Source organism: Malaclemys terrapin, chromosome 1, assembly GCF_027887155.1.
Source record: "Malaclemys terrapin pileata isolate rMalTer1 chromosome 1, rMalTer1.hap1, whole genome shotgun sequence".
NCBI classification, from domain to species: Eukaryota; Metazoa; Chordata; order Testudines; family Emydidae; genus Malaclemys; species Malaclemys terrapin.
The window spans coordinates 197980187-197997125 of NC_071505.1; the positions used below are offsets into that span (position 1 = coordinate 197980187).

General features: G+C 40.8%; 1 protein-coding gene across 1 annotated transcript in view; it reads left to right on the plus strand.

The window, feature by feature from the left end:
• TRAPPC10 (trafficking protein particle complex subunit 10) overlaps window positions 1–16939 on the plus strand; it is a 95639-nt gene that overhangs the window by 61069 nt on the left and 17631 nt on the right. Inside the window, exons 14-20 of the mRNA XM_054005293.1 lie at window positions 2502–3016; window positions 8084–8225; window positions 9312–9470; window positions 11397–11626; window positions 12825–12925; window positions 13409–13535; window positions 16393–16563. Coding sequence (XP_053861268.1) covers window positions 2502–3016; window positions 8084–8225; window positions 9312–9470; window positions 11397–11626; window positions 12825–12925; window positions 13409–13535; window positions 16393–16563 — 1445 coding nt within the window. The remainder of the gene's footprint in view (window positions 1–2501; window positions 3017–8083; window positions 8226–9311; window positions 9471–11396; window positions 11627–12824; window positions 12926–13408; window positions 13536–16392; window positions 16564–16939) is intronic.

A 16939-nucleotide genomic window follows, 5' to 3' on the forward strand; every position in this document is an offset into this window, starting at 1 on the left:
CTGAGAGCCCCTAAAGGTGTGGACATTCCAGGTGGCAAAATTCATTGTCTTGTATCTCTTGTTTCAGCCACAGAGTTGAGTGATCCCACTGGATACGGCCATCCAGTCGGAACAGTGTGAGACCGCCTATGTTTGGGGCACCTTTTCTAGCCCCCTCCCCATTTGGGATGATCAGAGGGGATCCTGAAAAGGCCTGGTCAGTAACAGCCGCTGCTGCCGAAATGCACTTCTGTCTCAACCAAGCACAAAACAACCATAACATAGCTGCCGCCTGCATGCAGATTTGTGACTAAAGACTCCCAGAGATCACTGCTCTGTCTTCCCTGCCGCTCGTCCATCACTGCAGGACTTTGTGCTGGTGTGAACCCTTTGGCAGAGGCCTGTGCGTGAAATCTTTTAACGTGGGGAAACTGGTGTGCAGGCGGTAAACACACGAAACTTGACAGGAGGAAAACCCTGACCCAGTGGCAAGGAGATCCAAGACAACTACGGGCCTCTCTCCTGCAGCCCTCATCCGCCTTCACAGCTGCAGAGTACTAGAAGGTCCTCTCTATGCACACGATCCACTGTGGGGGTCTTTTTGAAGTTTGGACCATGGTTAGTCATGAGCTTCACCTCAGACCTGCTCGCCAAGGGGGACCCTACCAGGAGTATAAAAGCTCCGGATGACACAGCTCTGAGGGTCTTTAGCCCATGCAAGCCTCTCCACCATGACAAGGTTGCGGACCATCAGAGAGGGGTTCTGTCTGTACCACAAATTGGGACCATGTTGTAACTGTAGTATAGACAAACCCAAAGGGTTTGTGATCTGGAGTGACTGGAGATGTTACTTGTATACAGAAATGTTATAATAAACAAGATGGTTCCCAATTCTTTGGGATTTTATAACTGTTTTAAGAGAGCCAAATTTTGAGCCCTCAGTTTCTGCTTCTATGGAATTAAATGCAGCTCTGTGAGTAGAGGATAGGGCCTGATAGGATCTGTAACTGTGAATTTCCTGAAGGCTTTTGCAGGTTTGTTGTACTGTCATGCAGTGGATTCTTTACTATAATGTATAATTGTTTCATTTTATAACCCATAATAACTCTCTATCTAAATTCTGGTCTGTCCACTTTTTGTAATGGTTTTAGGCTGAGAGAGACTTTTGGAAGCCCTTCTTAGTTCATGCATTATTGGCAATAATGCACTAATTAACATGTTCAGTTTGAGTACCAGAAAGGTTCTTTAGTTTTTCTGTTTTTCCTCACCTTTCTACTTCCCTGTTGCCTCTACCAAGGCAGCCCACAGTTCATCTCTGACCATCTTACACTCCCTGATTTACCTTTCTGCCTCTGGATCCCATTCCCTGTAGCTCTGAAATCATGCTCTGCAGACTGTTGTCCTGCCTTCTCTTGTGTCAGCCTTGTGCTCCCCTCTGGCTAATGGCTTTTCTTCTGACTGCCTTGATAAATATTTGATTTTCTCCTCTCCTCCAGCCTATACTTTGTCCTCAGAAGCATTTACTATGATTTAAACTCCGAGCACACTTCGCCGCAATTTTTTCTGAAGATATACTGCTCATCTTTATGTGCATATTTCTTGATGTTCTGCTTAGATTACAACAGTGAAGACACCTTGGAAATACCATTGATGTGTCATGCTAGACCTGCTTCCTAGCTGAAATTTTTTTTTAAGTGTCTGTCACTGTTGTTGTCTGGCATCTAGCAATGATGTAAGAGTGAGGGGAACCTGACCTGGTGTAGATAATGGTTCCAGGCACCACTCTGATCACAACTATCATGAGTTTGCATTTGCTCCAGTGGTATGTCCTCTGGAATATTTTTTTGTCATGTTAAATTAACTGTTCAGGTGTACAGGAGCATAAAGAATAATAGCCCAGCATTAGTCTTATGATACTGTGCTACACTAGTAAGTGATTCTGAAGAGGTTCAATGAATAACAGATCTTGCTATGGGTACATCTACACTGCCCCCTTGCCCCTGCAAAAAAGGTGCTCTGAGATCCGCTCCCCTCTTTGGGTTCCAGAGCCTGGGCTCCAGCCCAAGTGGGAATGTCTACACTGCTATTTTTAGTCCTGTATAGCAAGCCCGAGTCAGTTGAGACGTGTACTCATTGCCATGAGTGTGGCGTGTGGTTTTTTTTTTTTTTTTTTTTTTTTTTTTTTTTTTTTTTTTTTTTGCGGTGTAGGTGTACTATGTAGCTTAAAAGATATTGACACGAACGGTTCTTTTGTCAGATTTTCTCACTACAGTAATCGTATTTGAGGCAGAACTAAAGTTGTAACTTCAAAATATATTTCATTTTAGGCATCATCTAGAATTTAAACTTTTTTATTCCGTTTAGCTTAAGAAGAAGGTGATGTTTTTTGTCACTTTGGGATGGGCGGGGACATAGTTTTTAAAATTTCTAAACTTTTTAAAAAATGGATTGCTGTAAAGGCTAACCTTGCATTACCAAAAGCAGAGTGGAGTAAAATACCTTGTTCTTGTCTGTACTTCCAGGTCAAAAGGTTATACTGTCTATGCATTCCTTTGCACAGCTGAAAACTCTACATTTTGACCCTCCAAATGCTGTTATCCATGTGGGTGGAACATTGTCTATTGAGCTGACTTTGCTGAGCCAAATGCCCGTCCCAGTCGAAGTGGATCAGATTGCCGTCAATGTCCACTTCAGCATTGAGAAAAGTAATTACCGGAAAACAGCTGAATGGCTCACTAAACACAAAACTTCCAACGGTATTATCAGCTTCCCAAATGAGGTTGCAGGCTTCCCTTTCTCAAGAAATAACTTGCCAGCACTGGAGTTATATGAAATGTACGAAAGGAGCCCTTCGGATAACTCTTTGAACACGACGGGAATAATCTGCAAAAATGTGCACATGCTACTGCGAAGGCAGGAGAGCAGCTCTTCTCTGGAAATGCCCTCAGGGGTGACTCTAGAGGATGGGGCTCACATGTTAAGATGTAGCAACTTTATACTGGAACCAGGGGTCAATACAATAACATTCAGAACTCAGGTATGTTTTTACAATTGAGTGAGCATAGCACTCATGAAAGAGAAGATCTAAAAGCACTGATTAAAGAAGGGCGTAGTGCTGGCAAGTGGTATCCAGTGTTGCTCCCCTGCCACAGCTTTGCCAATGCAGCTTAACCTCTTCCTGGCTCGCCCTTGTTGTTGCAGACCTTGGCCTATTGTGAAGAGAGGCTGCTAACTCTGCTAAAGTGTGTGGTTGGTTCTCTGATGTGCAGAAATGGGAGACTAGAATGATCCCACCAAACTCATTAAGTCATTTTTATTTATCCAGTTATCACTTTAATAAAAATAAAACACTTATCTAACAACTAGAATTCAGATGAGTATTACATCTGTCACAAACTGCAATGTTCATTGTCCATCATGTTCTAGAAAAGGTAAGATTCTTCTGTTCCATAGTCAGACTTGCTCGAACTAATGCATAAAAGGTTCCAGGCGGGGAGGTGTTTTTCTTATTGCGTTCTATTACAGGTAATCTTTTTTCCAGAGTCCGTATCAGCCAGTTTTAGCTGTAGCAATACATAATCATGTTGGTGGTTGCTCATTTCCAGAGTGTGGTGTGATAGCAGCTATAGTAATCATTGCATACAAAAAAAATAAGAATATTAAGATTGCAAAGTCAACCACTTGCTCTTAGGAAATGTCAGAATTAAGGTTGCTTGTGTAACTTTTTAATTCTTCCCTGTGAGTATGACAGTCTTTAGCTATGTTACCAATACTCTTCCCCAAAGGACCTCAGTCTCATTCATTGCAGAAGATAGAAGGTGTGTAGTGATTGAAGGAGAGAGCTGCAAGAAGAGAGAAATGTTTATATACAGTTAAGCTCAGGGCCGTCCCTAAGGGGGTTCGGGGCCCAGGGCGGAAGTGACTGATTCGTCTCTTCTGGGACTGACTGCACTGGCCAATCCACCAGCCCATGGGGTCCCCCAAAGCACGGGGCCCAGAGCGGTCGCCCCGATTCACCCTACTCAAGGGATGGCACTAATTAAGCCAATTGAATGCTGCCAGGAAAACTGGTTGTGTTCCTGCCTCTGCCACAGATTTTTTTTATATATATATATATGATGCTGGGCAAGTAACTTTAAACCAAAATTCTTAAAGATGGTCACTACTTGTGTGTGCTTTATTTTCTGGGTGCCCAACCTGAGATCTCTGGGGCCTGATTTTCAGAAGTGCTAAGTACTCAGTTGCAGCTGAAATCACTGAGGGTATGTACGCTGCCATTAAAAAACGGCAGCTGGCCCGTGCCAGCTGACTCGGGCTTGTGGGGCTGTTTATTTGCATGTACACTGCAATTAAACAGCCCCTTAGCCTGAGCCCGACACAACCTGAGAGCTATTATGCTTCATACCTCTAGCAGTAAGGCAGTATGGACTGGAGGAATGAGTGTATGGGATTGGGAGTTAGGAGATCCTGAGTTCTAATCCTGGCTCTGCTACTCATTTGCTGTGTGGCTTTAGGCAAATCACTTTGACTTTTTTGGTGTCCCCACTTGTAAAATGGGGATAATAGTTACTGACTAGCCTGACAGGGTATTGTGAGGAATAATTTGGTATGTCTATATAGCATTTTAAAATATTCTGAAAAATAGGTATTTCAGAATGCAGCCTCTTGCAAAAAATTTTTGCCTTAATCATCTTGTGCTTCAGTTCCCTGTCTGTATATTTAAAAAAAAAAAGTCTTCAGACCTCCAGAGAGGGGTGTGCATTAAACTTGGATACTACAGTGATGAGCAAACTGTAGATAAACCACGAGGAAATGAATAATTCTGTATTCAATAGTGTCTAGATGGTGTGCAGTAAGTAAAGCAATGCATTGAGTATAAAAACAAATATTGAATTTTTGCCTCATTTCCTGAGCTCTGCCTGTCCTGTATACTGAGTGAGGCAATGGTCCTTGAATAAAATTGTATGTGATTTTGTAATTATACACTGCCTCATAATACACTGAATTAATTTTGACATTTCCTAATGTTTTAGTAGTTAACTTTGCAACCTTATACAGAACTGAACAAAAACAGAACTATAGATTATTTTAAAAATTGGAGGTTTTAACAGTGCTGGTCACTGAATTTTTTCCAATGTTCTCATAATGACCTGTGTGTATTACCCCACTTCTCCTGAGACTCAAATTAATCTTTTTTTCCATCCCCTTCTTTCATTGTCTGTCACCATCTCAACATCTAACTTTTCTATTTAGCCTACAGGCTAAGTGCAGTCTATGCTTTCGTTTTTCAGTCTGCAGTATTAAGACGGCAAGCACTAAAGAGAGAGGTGCTCATACAGGGGCAGGCTGACACTGTGAGCCTGTATGGGTAGCACTTATCTGCTGGAGATGTAAGTTCACATTGGTGCAGCAGGTGCTTGAACTGAGAGCTGGCAACCGTGTGATCTGTGCACTACCTACTGGTCTAATTTTTAGGTTTTTGAATACCTCCTGTGAGTCAGTGGCTGTTACATACCACTCAGACAACCCATATCTAGTAATAGAGGCAGTGCAATGCGATTTGGAGATTTCAGAGGGCCACGTGGCTGCAGATGCAGTTTCATATAAAATTGGATCTAAGTCTGAAGAACCTGACTGGGAGAAGGCTGTAGGGGATTAGTGTGTACAGTGTTTTTGGCTTCATGAGTGAGGAAGCAATCTACTAAACTCTGGAAGCAGAAAGATGGAATATAAATGAAGATACAATTTACTACTTGAACTATTCTTTATATCTCATACTATGTACATTTCTGGTGGCCAATACTGAAGGAGGGAGGGTTAACTTCCTAATTCTCCTGTTTTCAAATCTCTTCCTGTAGTGAAGGAACAGCAAGAGGGGAAATTGTGCTGTTAGATTCCTTCATGCTGAGTGTTGCATCCAGCATTTATCCTCTTCTGCTAAGAACAGAGTTTTAATTTCTAGAACTTTGACAGTATCAAGTAACTTAGATATCACTTGGTGATACTTTTCTTAAAAATATATTAGAGGTGGTATGTTTATTTAAAAAAAAATTGAGTGCACCTACTGTAGGATGATGGCTTAATATTTGTTACATTATCTAACAGGACAAGAGATTAAAAAATGGGATTATAGAAACTTCGCTCACTTGTGTAGGATGAAGGCCATGTCTACGCCAAGCATAGCTGTACTGCTGTAGTGCCGTAGTGTAGACACTTCCTATGGCCCTTTCCATTGTTGTCGGTAATCCATCTCTTTGAGCTGTGGTAGCTAGGTTGATGGAAGCATTCTTCTGTCTACTGAGCTGCGTCTACACTGGTGCTTAGTTCAGCCCAGTTATGTCAGTTGGGCAGCAACATAGCTATGCTGATCAAAATTTTAAGTGTAGGCCAGCCTAACAATTGCATTGAGGGAACAATAAAGGGAAAAGAAAATGCCCCCCTCCATATGGGATGTATGTGCACTCTGCTTTGTTTATAGGTTTTTAGACCGAGCATAGAACTTCATGCTAAATGTGCAGCAGTCTCTTAGCCATACTCCAAACTGACCCTCTTTAAATGTATTCATTCTAAAGTTTTATAGCAGGTCAGAAGTTTTCTGGGTTCTTTGGGTCTGTATTCCCCTCTCCTATGACTCCTAAAAATTGCTTAGGTTTACATTACATAAAATCTCCCATGACATTAGCACATAATATGCACTAATGCTTTTGTCTATTTACAAGATGGGAAAAAGTTTTGAGAAAACACTCAGATGGTAAGGCTTGTAGGATTGTAATTTGGGGGCAGGTGCAGTACCACTAACTTACAACTGAAACCTTTTGAATTTGATTGTTCACTGTCAGACAAAAAACAAATACTTCAGGCCGCATAAGGTTTGTGTATTATGGGTTAATTCCACATCAGATGTGATGTGATATGGTGCACACAACACAAATCTGTACATTATGCTCAAGAAAATTAGGAGGATTTTTTAGAAAACCTGCTCTATCTACATAAAAAATTCAAAATACTATAGATTTGAGAGGCCAGCATTTTCCTTCTGTTAGCATGATGCTGTTTGGGTGTTCATATGCCCTCAGTGCTTTTAACAGGATAAATAGCTGTATCATTTCAGTTTTTTGTTCAATTGACTATAACTGCTAGTTTGATTAAAACTAAAGTTCATTCCAGTGCCCAAAAAATTCTAATTTTGCTGTGAGAGCAGCCTATGACATTTAACAAAGATTTGTAGCACTTTCAATGCTGTGCAGTAAGAAGTGACAAAAGGGGAGGGGGGGGGGAGAACCACTTCCAAACCTCAAATCTTGTTTATCATCAGTGACTAACACATTGTCCTTCACCAGGGATAGAACTGATGCATCTTCTGGAAGCACACCTACAGGTGTACCATTTTATTATTTTTTATCATGGTGCTATCCTATCATAACTAGCCACCTTAAGGTAGAGTTGGTGGAGAGTTTGAGATTAAAATATATTCATTAATAGGTGTCCACACAATGTGGAAGAAAGTGTGAAAACATCATAGGCTTATACTGATTGAAGTCTGCCTTGCACAGTGTGGGGTTTTATGAATGCTAGCCAAATAAGCACTCCGCTGCTTGTGACCTGGTAAAGTCCATAATATCATAGATGATCATATTCATTATATTTTAATGTATGTAGCCCTCACTTCAAATTTATTTATTTATATATATATATATATATATATATATATATATATATATATATATATATATATCAGCAGAGCGGCTATGCTCGGTACTTTGGGTAACAGAGTATTTCAATTGACAGCACTTGACTTTATTCTTCAAATGGACAACATTCCTGACCCCCCTCCCCCCTGCCCATTATTAGGTGTGGTCCTTTGCAGTTATTAAAATTGCATTTAGAGCACTTGAGCAATTTCATGAATTTCTTTTTTTTTTAGTTCTTTTTATTCACCTAGTTTTTCAGATAAAAGCATACAAGTTAGAAATGGGCTGAGACATGTATTTGTCCTTCATTTGTCAGAAGTTCAGTGGAGAAAACAAAGGGTTTTCTTGAGAAATGTAAAAATAATTGCTAGGTTGAAAATCCGCTCTTCAGTTTCACTTTTTATTTTTCAAAGGCCAAAGAACCTGGGACATATACTCTCAGGCAGCTGTGCACGTCAGTGGGTAAAGTGCACTTTGTCCTTCCTCACATTTACCCAGTTGTGCAGTATGATGTGTACTCTCAGGAGCCCCAGCTAAAAGTGGAGCCATTGACTGGTAGGTAAACTTGTAACACTAAGAATGTGTTGATTGTTCGTGTTACTTTCTCACTACATGACATGTTTCTTACTTCTCATTTCATCTAAAACAAGTTACTTTGCTCTGTTGTCTTTTGCAGCTTCCTTTTAAAACTACTTCTATTGAGAACATATGAGTCTTTAAGCTTTAGTGAGTCTGAACGCTATCAGTCCCACTTGTCAGGTGACATGACAACTAGTATTTGATTGCGAATTTCAGAATCTGGCTTAGTTGGAGTGCATATATATGTCTGTATCCTTTTGAAGGATCAAGTGGGGTTTGATCTTGCATCACTAGACATGTTGATGGGGAGAATAGATAGTGATTTAGCTGCACCATTGTGAATTTCTTACTAGTTTTGTGACCCTGTATTGGCTTTGGTAATTTAGCGAAATCCCTTTACCTTGCACACTCACCTACCAAAGAGGCTTTGATCTAACTCCCTTTAAAATGAACAGGAGTCTTTCCTTTAGTGATTCGCTTTCCACTGAATTCAATCTAAGAGCTTTCTATAGAACCCGTCACCATGTTTAAGAACATTCCTGATAAATTAGATTTTACCAGTGAGGTCCCCTAGGCTTCATGAAGTCTTCTACTTTTCCCCCCCTTCCTTAGTAGAAGAGGCTCTGCTTGGGCTGTATCTCTAACACACATTTTCCCCCTTCTTCCTATATCTTCACATATTCTATATCATTCTGGTTAATATGGGAAAGCTGTCTCAAAGAGGTGGTCACACTTTGAATTAGTCTGCCTCTGGAAGCTTGTTCCGCAGCTGCACCTCATTGATTGAGAATGCTTTGACTTCAGGTGAAGGGAAACAGTGAAAATTGCCCAAAATTGAGTGGCTGAAACTCTCCCTATTTCTTGGACAATTTCTTAGAAACCCACTCCATAATTGAGCACCAAAAAGTAAAATTTTCCAGTTGATGTTAAGATGTACTTGTGTGAAAAATGAGCTGTGAATGTTTATTTGTAAACTCCTAGCAAACATTAGCAGCTAATTGTAACCATTTAATAACTAGAGTGCTGGAATACACTGGCACTGTTTGCTTTCTTTTTCTTCAGACAGCCTTTTGGCTGGTATTCCTCAGAGGGTGAAGTTCACAGTGACTACTGGCCATTATACCATGAAGAGTGGAGATACTCTGCAGCTCAGTAATGCCGATGCCATGCCTTTCCTGTACCATCCAGAGAGCAAAGCATTGATCTATTCCAATACCAAGGGTAAGCAGCATAGCCAAAATCAATTATCTCTTACTAGACTGTGAAAATGCAGAAATCCTATAAGCATGATGTAAATATTATTGCATGGCAGCAAAGTGGTCTATAAGATGTTAGAACATTTGACAACATTGTTGTCAGTAACCATCAATTAGGAACTGGCAACTCAGCATTTCAGAGCACAAAAGTTTCTGGAAGTCCTGGCCTTCTTCTACAACTGTTTTGGAAACTGTATACATGTGACCAGTTAGTCTTAGCTACTTCAGGTATAGGTCTTATCTCAATAATAACAGAATAGATACATTCTGAAAAAGATTAATTTACTGTCTGTGGGCCCTTCACTAGGAAATTTAACTTGCCTCATAAGCAACTTTTAAATGTAGTATATTTGCAAGTGGCACCACACAGCAGAGGAAACCTTAGTAACACTTTCACCTATGGCAGGGAAGGAGATCATGGGAACACCTTCTAGGACCTGGCATGAAATCCAGCTACAGGGTTCTCTGTACCACCCTGTCTAGCTTTCAATTTGCATATTTTGTATAAAACAGAGTTGACTGCTTAGGCCTCCTGCATACATGAATTCGTGGTTGAGTTCTCATTGCATTTGGTCTAATTCTTGAGGCAATCACTTGCCTCAAGAAAGAAGTATGAACTTTCAGTCAACCAGATTAGTCCTGGCAATACTGCGTTTTATGGATAGAGGTCAGTGTAGGGAGGAAGGAATAGTTGAGGATTATTAGAGGATTTGAGTGAATTAGACTATTTGGTGTTGCCATTGTGAGACATTACCTGTACAGAGGCTTTGTACCATAGCAAAATTATGTAATAATTATTAAGCAGCTAGGATGTTTTTATAAAGCAATGGTTAGTGCTCAGGAAAGTGAAGAATTATTTGCCTTTCTCTAGCCAGTGTTTCATTTAAGCAGGTCATATCCCAGCTTCTCCCAAAGCTCTGCTAGTGCATCTCACCCCTCTCCTTCAGCTTATATGTAAAAGCAAGAAGCAAAGACTCAATAGTTGAATAAAGAGAGATTAAAAATAGGATAAATGTAGGCATCCTGTATGAAATCTTTTAAGATACATCACTAATGCTGGTTAAATCCTCATTATCAGTACATAGTCTCGTGTTATCAGTAATGAAGCTTGTGTAAGATGAAAGGAATGAAGTAATAGGATGTGAGGAGTCACAAGGACTAGTGGTGAAAAAAGGATTGGGTAATGGGGCAGGTGAGGACTGAAGGAACATTGATAAGATTCAGACTCGTCATTAAATTGCTCTGTCAAGAATTTTCTTGAATATTGAAATGGACTACCAAGGAAGGTAGCCAGTAGCCCTTCAAGAAGAATTAGGGAAACACTAGTAGAAATAATGAAGGGTAAGGTTATTCATGATGTGGGGTCTTTGACTTGATCTACACTTGAAGGTTATGTTGGCATAGCTACATTGGTCAGGGATGTGAAAAAACCCACATGCCTGACCAACATGGCTATGCTGACAAACACCAGGCATAGACACAGCCATGTTGATGGAAGAATGTTTCTGTTGATGTAGGTAACATCATTCGGGGAGGTGGTGTTCCTACATGGACAGAAAAGCTAGTTCTGTCAATGAAGGTTGTCTCTACATTGCGGGGCTCTGCCAGCCTAAGCTTCATAATGTATTTGTAGCCAGAGACTTCATCAAGGAAGCCAGTGTGGAGTTCTTGGAGTTCTACAATGAGTCCTATGGCTGCAGTCCTCGCTGACAGGGAGGTGTGGGTTATAGACACTATAGGTACCAAGCCTTTAGGGCTCCTTCTTGATGGAAGAAGGCATTTCTAGCCTTTTCAGTAAATGATCTCATGACTTGATAACTAGAGATGAAAAATGGAGGTTGTAGAAGGGAGGAATATTTCTAAAATTACTTCATATTCTACACAATTGTAGAAAAAGTCTCAGAATCATCATTACTGATCCAGTCTTCTGAAAAGATCACAAGCATCACCCTGCCAGTGGCTCCTGCATATCACGTGATTGAATTTGACCTAGAAGTTATCTATTTGCCATCAACCCCAACAGCTTCAGTGGAAAGTGAAAATCTGGTAAATAAAGAACTGCACAGGAAAAGCAAAGAGAAGCAGAAAATGGACAACTGCATGGCTACAGTTGACCAAAAAGTAAGATGACAAAAAAAGTTAATGTTTGACCACAAGTGCTTAAATTGACCAAAATATGGGTGAGAATAACCTACTTGTACAGAACACCTTCTAGCTTAAAGGATATGAAATCACTTCAGACTGTATGAAATAGATGCAAATATACATGTACAGAATATTTAAAGTATATACAAAAATATACAGTGCTTTATAGGTGGATGAGTCTCCCTTCACTAAATACTAGCCTTCTCTGAGGTTTTGAGATTCTGTGCCAATAACACAAGTTGGAATTTGGCCAACAGGCCATAGTTATCACCCTTACTTTAGTTTTAAGTACTATGGGATCTTTAATGACTCCAGTGATCAAAGCCTCTCTTCTGATCCATCAGAAAGATGTAATTTCTATCTATAGAATATCCCTGCACCATTCTGGTACACTGCTTCAGTATTAAGAGAAAATGTTAGGATTAAACCAGTAACACCACTTCCTTATACTGCTGGGACTTAATTTGAGAGCTCTATCCCATGTTACTGATTTTATTGCCCTGTGTTTATAACTGAAATTGTCTGCACAATGTACTGGCACTCTTATTTCTCACATGCTTAACTATTGTTAAAAGAAACTACAGGTTGGTTTTGGAAACTAGTGGTGGGAGGCATTTGGTGTTCATAAAGAATATGAACATATATGAAAAATTATTTCACTTAGTGTGTGTACACATTAAGGGAAAATCTGCATTCCGTTCAGGAGGAACTTTTTTTGAAGCTCTGTGCTGAAGTTCACAATGCAGATCCATCATCCCTTACGTTATGAAGTTAATAGGTTTGTTCCCTTAGATTGACAAAATCTCAAATAAAATTACTATGTGGTTATTGCAATAAGATGCCACTGGCGACAGGATTGTTCTCGCTTGACATTTGCCAGCCCTTGAAGAAAGTACTCTGAAAAGGCAGATTCCATGGATAAGTCAGCTTAGGGGTTGAGGTCAGGGACACACCAAGCTGTAAGTGCATGTGCACACACGCATGCATGCAATCCTCTTCCCACCTTACCAAGTTTAGTTGTTTTGATAAATCAATTTTTTTTCTCCCTTTTGGGTGCATTAGGTTTGACTGGTCAAGACCAAGTTTCTGGGAAATGTTTGAGTATTTGGAATTGGAAAATAAAGCCATTATGCAAATGTATACCATGAATAAGAATTCTGTTTCTTTTCTCCAGGTAACCATTGATTGTCCATGGTCAATTTACTCCACCATTATTGCATTAACGTTCAGTGTACCTTTTAATGCCAAGCATTCCTTACTGTCAGCTGGCAAACGGTAATGTAGTCTTTAAATATTTATAGTCTCTTTCCTCTTAGAAAATGTTTGTAGAAGTTGATGTTCTGTATGTAATCTTTCCACGTAAGCTTTTATTTTTTGTAAGTGGGTGGTGAGTTTTGCCACTTACGAAATGCTCATTCTTGGATTCACCCATTATTCTCCCTTTCACACTCCCCCAGCAGAACAACAAATACATTATTGGTGGTATATTTTAATCACATAGTCATAGGCTAATTTTCTCCATCTTTTGGTTTCCATGTTAGAACTCAGTAAAAGCAAAACTACATATAAAAAATAACTGTACTATAGACCTACTTCTGCAGACTTTCAGATTAGTAATTAAGCAGAGAGGAAAAGAAATATGCCTGTCATTTTTACTGTTCTTGCCTGAGTGTCACAATTAGAGAAACTCTATAGCAAGGATTAAATGTTATTATGTACATTGTATATAATTGTATGTTCAATATGCTTAATTTTCAGGAAATACGTACAGGTTTGTGTACAGAATTTGTCAGAACTCTGTTTCCAGCTGTCCGACAATAACCTAAAAAATTTTGGTAACTGCATAGATCTACAGCTGGTACCTCTGAAGCCAGAATCCCAACAGGTAAAGATTCTCCTTGGTGGTTCATTACCTTTTAGGTATGCAGAATAAGATGAATGTACCAAGGCACAAATGAAAAAATTGACACTTGTATTGCTGAAATGCTTAGTATCTGAGTGAATGGCTTTCGTAAGAGATAATATAACATGACTGACACACCCAAATGCAAATATTCAGATCTTTGCAATCTCTGAAAAGCAGATCAGGGTGACCTTCCATTCAAGGGTATTTTGGGAGCTAGGTCACTCACTGCAATAGACTTTCACATCTGCAGACTCAAGATAAAATCCTAACCCAGATCAAATTATTAGTTTTTTCTTTGAACGATGTCTCTATGGATGCTGCACTGTATGTACCTGGGATCGGAGATCCTCATTAGCTGTGCGTATTGAACACACACACACACACACACACACACACACACACACACACACACACACACACACACACACACACACACACACACACACACACACACACACACACACACACACACACACCCTGCCCCATCTCATGTCATGAGCGACCTGTATATATAGCACTTTGCGGTCCAGCCACCCCTGAATTCTTTCTTAGCCACCTTTGGTCTGGAATGGAATCTGCAGAGGTGCCTGCCTGTCCTTTGACCTATTAAATAGTGCCTTACCTGTTAGTAGTTAGTTCTTTCCTTCCTTGTCCTCTCCTGTAAAAAGATAAATTCCTTCCTCTTATCCTCCCTGTTAAGTTCGTAGCTTAGGACATAGCTTTCCAGTCGAGAAGAACAGGGAGCAAGAAAACTATCTCTCTCACCCTTATGCCCGGATCTCTCTGGTTTAAGAGATGAGTTACCTGTGGGACAACTTTCCAATAACCATGGTTATCTACAGTGCAGCCACTGCCTGGGAGAGGGACATGTCCTGCAGAAGTCTATCCATTGCCATAACCTGACTGCCAGGGCCAGAAAAGTCTGGGACGTCTGGCTGCAACTTCTCATGGTGAGGTCGTTGCGTCCAGCATCAGACCCTGGCCTGGACACTTCCCCCGCGCGGGTCTCATGCTCCGCTAGGTCATTCTCCTACCCTCATTCTCCATGTCCTAAGAGAAAATCTTCCCTTTCTCATGCCGATGGGAAGGAATGGGCTTCTCCATCACCCTTTGAGACACCACCGCCTCCATCCTCTGCAAGGTCAATAGCCTCGACATCTTCGGGGATGAGACATAGCTTTAGGGCCATCAGAGTACCTCCAGTACCACAGCTAAACAGAGGTCTAAAGACCGTACATGGGCAGACCTTCAGACGTTGGCACTGTCTCAGCACTGGAGACTGTGATATGAGACCATCAAAAATGGTGCCCACTGCCCTGACCAGATCAACTTCGGGCACCACGACATCAATTAAACCATCTGCATTGGTGATGTCCCTTTTGGCACCAGCCAAGCTTTCGGCACTGACTATACCTTCGGCTTTGAGCAAACCCTTGGCACCAAGCAAGAACTCTGCTGGCTGCTCAAGAGAATGCACCTCTCCCTCAGCACCGATACGTTAAACACAGCAACCAGCAGGAAGCGTCATTACACACCCTTGGACATCAGATGAGCATTAGCCTTTGACCTGGACAGAACTAAACCTTACAGACAATCGCCACACTTATTCCTATCAACAGCCAAAAGATGGAAAGGTGTGCACATGTCTAAGCAACGCTTTTCCAACTCTATCTTGCAGTGTGTACACCTGTCCTACCAACTATACAATTGATGACTTCCTCCTGGAAGTAAAGCACATTCCACCCTCCCTCTCTGCACCTCGATTACCTTTCTCAACAGTGTCCCGATTGCTGACATTTGCAAAGTAGCCACATCGGCATCTTCTATTATGCATGACTCAGCATCTGATACTGTACTAAGACACGCTGTCCTATCATCCGCATTAAATGCCACTCCAAAGCCCCAGCCTTCCATCTAGGGGCACTACTTTATAGTCCCTACAGTGGAGGCATCCATAGGGACATCACATGAAGATGAAGAGATGGTTAATCCGCCCTGTGCAGTAACTGAAATTCTTTGAGATGAGTGTCCCTTTGGGTGCTCTACTACCCGCCCTCCACCCCTCTGCTTCAGAGCTGAAAGATGAGTTCTGCGGTAGAGAAGGAACTGGGTGGTGGTTGGATAGCACAGCACTATATATACATGATGCTCATAGTGCGAGACCGGGAGGTGCATGTGTGCAGTCCAATGGAAACTGCTAATGAAGATCTCCGATCCCAGGCGCATGGTGTGCTGCCGCACCTATTGTGGAGCACCCGAAGAACCTCAGTTCTCAAAGAACCACAGTTACTGCACAGGGTGAACAACCTTCTCGTTGGTCTCCTAATCCCTTCTTGTTCCTCTTGCAAAAAAAGCTACCACATAGTTTGGTGGTTTTGGCCATTCTGTAGTCAAGAATGGCCAAAAAGGATGCAATGACAAAACAGTGCTCTGTAATAGGTATCAATCTGCTTTGTGCCTGGTTTTAAGACAGTCATGTTTTGTGTATTTTCCTGAGCAGCAAACTTAATTTTTATTTATTTATTTTTAACTTTTTTATATTAACTTTTTTCCTGAAGAGTAATCATGCCTGGAATACTGATTCTGGCAATGAAACTTTTCCCTCCTCATTGTAACAATCTGAGCCAGTACATGTCTGGGGATTTTAGATTGTGAGAACTGTTAAATGGTTATAGTTTCATGGTTTGATGAATGTATAAATAATATAATAAAAGTTCTGGAGGTCGTGTATATAACAAGACTATGGGTAAGAATTCCCCTTCATTAGAATAGCAGTATAGAAAGCTCCTGGTATTAAGACACGAGTTCATACTATGGATGAATAATTTTCTTTCAGCACATATACAGTAAGCAGTCAGTATTCTTTGTGTGGGAATTGAAGTGGACAAAAGAACTTCCCCCCTCTTTGCAGTGCCAGTTTTCGGTTAGCTTTTGTCCAGATACCTCTGAAGAGCAGTCATTCTTCTTGAAGCCGTACACTTACGAATTCCAAGTGGAAAATTATTTTGTAAGTATTTTTATCTACATATAGTGTATCTTAGACTTAAAGGGGGAAGGAAGAATCTATTTGGGTGATGGGAAGTCCAGGGATAGGTCTCTGTTAACTGTAATTTCTTTGAGTGATTGCACATGTCCATTCCACTTCTGGGGTGTGTGTGCCCAGTGCACTGAAGCTGGAGAATTTTTACCCACACTGGTAGGTGCATGCAACTTCCACATACTACTAGCTGATGGCATAAAGGGCAGAGCTGCTCCTACCATTCCCTCAGTTCCTTCTCACTACCTATGGTCAGCCAGTGTGTGTCTCATCATACAACTTTTCCTTTTCTCGCAAAAAACTTTTCTAAACTTTTTGTAAATAGTTTGTATAGTTAATGGTTCTT